The 3154-nt window shown below is 38.7% G+C and overlaps 1 protein-coding gene across 1 annotated transcript; it reads right to left on the bottom strand.

The window, feature by feature from the left end:
- Positions 1-558: 558 nt before the first annotated feature.
- Positions 559-3148, bottom strand: LOC125223126 (ABC transporter C family member 3-like; the record flags this gene model as incomplete). The annotated part of the gene is made up of 8 exons (XM_048126117.1): positions 559-859; positions 934-1173; positions 1254-1317; positions 1394-1699; positions 1790-2004; positions 2089-2383; positions 2524-2685; positions 2825-3148. Coding segments are annotated over 8 exons (1734 nt in total), but the record flags the coding sequence as incomplete, so codon positions are not given.
- Between the last annotated feature and the right edge of the window lie 6 nt (positions 3149-3154).

The following is a 3154-nucleotide window of genomic DNA, read 5'->3' as shown; positions in this document are numbered from 1 at the left end:
CATTACTAACGAATCATATTAATAATTACTTCCTCCATCCCATAAAAATATATACATTTTCAATTTTCGTCCATCCCACAAAAATATGTGCATTCCATTTTTGAAAAGTTATCTTAATTTATTACCTCTATACAACAACTTAATTACAACTTATACCACTATTAAACACTACTAATAATGTGAGTCTCACTATCCACTTACACTGCTTTAACTATTCGTCTCCTCCTTTCTCTTACTTTATCAATTATCTTAATTCTCGTGTTATATCAATTGCCCATATTTTTTAGAGTGGAGAGAGTACTTTTTAGTACATGATAGATTTTGTATCATTGTTTGAGTTTATAAAGTATCCCACATTTACTAAATGGTATACTAATTATTTAAACCGTGTGACATTTTGAAGTAAATTCCATAAATAATAGGGCAAAATCAAACACTTTACCCTTATTTTTAGATGTATCTGAACAAAGGATGCAATATAGTGTACATTTTGTTTGGTTTCTGATTAAAGCTGTGGTATTTGTTTGATTGAGTAATAATAACTACTACTACTTTGAATATCAATAATGAGTGATTTATCACTTAGACAACAAAAAGAGTTCATCAAACAGTACAATAATATTACTATCATTAGTAAATCGTGCAAGAGCCAGTTCTGCCTAAACAAAAACAAAAGAACTTGTATGAATTATAGACAAGTTCCATCATCATCGTCGTTGTCGTCATCATCGTCATGCAAAAGAAGAAAGAGACTCAACACTAGAGCTTGATCTGATGTTGTATTCTGCCACCAGCTTCGCAAATAGAGACGACTTATCCTCCAACAGCTTCTCCGGCGTCTCGTATTCCTTAAGCAATCCTGCACCACACAAACACAACCAACTCAATCCCAACTAAATCATTCACACACTGCTCAAGCCACAGCACACATACCGTTATCTAACAGCACAACCATGTCGCTGTCCAGCACCGATGTTATCCTATGTGCAATCGTTATAACTGTCGAGTCACAGAAATGGTTCCTCAGGGTCTGCTGGATCAGGTTATCAGTTGCTGTGTCAACAGACGCTGTTGCCTCATCGAGCACAAGGACCTTGCTTTTCTTCAGGAGCACGCGCCCGAGGCAAACCAGCTGCCTTTGTCCCACGCTCCAGTTCTCTCCATTCTCAGACACTGTTTCACCACAATTCAAACTTATCGAGTAAATAAACAAGTCGAACAAAGAAGAAGAACAATCAGTAAGCGATATTAACCTGCAAAATCAAGTTTCTCTGGCTTTTTCCTGACCTCGTCACCAAGCTGGCATTTGTCCAAAGCCTAAATAACAACAGAAACAAGACATTTAGCCAACACGCAAATCATGAGTACGAATTATCAACTAAACCAAACGAACCTCCCATATCTGCTCATCAGTATACTCTTCAAGGGGGTCGAGGTTAGTTCGAACAGTTCCCTCAAACATTGTTGGATCTTGTGGGATTATGCTCAACTTGGATCGTAAATCATGAAGTCCAATAACTGCTATATTGATACCATCGATCAGTATCTGTCCGACTGTTGGCTCTACAATTCGGAAGAGTGTCTGAATAAGTGTTGATTTGCCACTTCCTGTTCTTCCTACTATACCAGTCCTCTTCCCTCCAAAGAAAGTACATGTTAGGCCTCGTAGCACGAAGGGCAAGTGAGGACCATATCGAACCTACAACAACAGCTACAATATCAGCACAATGAAAACTAAAGAATTCTGTAATAATAAACGAGAATTCAGTCCCAAAAAAAAAAAACTCACCTGAAGATCTTGGATATTAACTTCTCCTTGGGTAGGCCAGCAACTCTGCGGCCTGTTCGACTCTATGACAAGAGGAGGTTCACTTGGAAGTGAAGTATACTGAAGTATTCTTTCAACAGATATGATTCTGTTCTCCATAAAGCAAAGGTTCCAAACAACCCAGGCTTGATACATATTTAAATTGAGGCCATAAGTCACGGCTAAACCAGCAATACCTGCATTGCATATTATGAGTATAACAGCTTTAAACAAATTCAGCACGTAAGTTTTAGTATATGGTATATTTGCACAACACTCACTTGGATCAATAGTTCCTTCTGGAAGTGTAATCAGGAAAATCAGTGCACAGGTAAACGTCATGAGAGACAACACATCCAGACGAAGGCATAGCCATTCCATTGCACCAGCTATATGAAACTTTGGCCGTGAATATCCATCTATCAGCCTCAAGCTAATTTCTCGGAATCGAGATTCTTGATCGAAACTTCTAATGGTGATTGCTCCAGATAGTGTCTCTGAGAAGTGTTGTATGACTGGAGCTTTGCTCACTCCACAAAGTCGGGAAAGTTCTCGTGCAGCAGCTATGTAATAACGCTGGAAAGGAAAATACTGAATTAACAAATCATCGAATTGTATTCAACTTCATGCTAGCATCTACCTATTCACATAATAACCAACATAATTTGAAGACAGAGACATCTGAAAGCATAGTAAAAGGAATTCAATGACTTTACCTGCAACAATATGCAAATTGCAATTACTGGAATGAAAATGATGAAGACCTGCCAAGCTACTTGAGTCATGACAGCAACAACTCCTAGAAGCTGAATCAAGGAAAAAGAGAATTGCGCAATGATACCCATGTTCAAATCAACAGCGCTTTGGTCCGTAGATACCTGGCAAAGAACAAAGCGTTCATCAAAAGTTACTCCTTAAGCAGCTTTACTTCCAAGAGAGTTTCAGTCAGTGTTCATAAAAATTAAAGAAACCATATGAGTATATCATAAGCTAAAAGAAAATAGCATTGTCACATACTCTATTCAAAATCCGCCCACTTGGAGTGGAATCAAAGAAAGACATGGGTGCACGGAATATGCAGAGGTGCATCTTGTTAAAGAGTATCTTTGCAGTCTTGTAGGTCATGGTCACAACAGATATTGACCTTCCCAAAACGCAAAAAGAACTTCCAACAGACAGAGCAACGTAGACGAGGATAAGGGTAGAGCCTCCAACTGGAGGTGCTTCATCCTTGGAGACAGGAGTTGCCCATGCCATCCAATAATTGCTTCCAATTTGAAGTACCTGAAATGCAACCTGAGCTAGCAAAGCAATGAGTGCCAGGAGTCCGCCATACGATGTTGTAAT

The sequence above is a fragment of the Salvia hispanica genome, chromosome 4 (assembly GCF_023119035.1).
Source record: "Salvia hispanica cultivar TCC Black 2014 chromosome 4, UniMelb_Shisp_WGS_1.0, whole genome shotgun sequence".
NCBI lineage: Eukaryota > Viridiplantae > Streptophyta > Magnoliopsida > Lamiales > Lamiaceae > Salvia > Salvia hispanica.
Note: the sequence above shows the minus strand (reverse complement) of the source record. Positions and strands in the feature narration are given on the sequence as shown.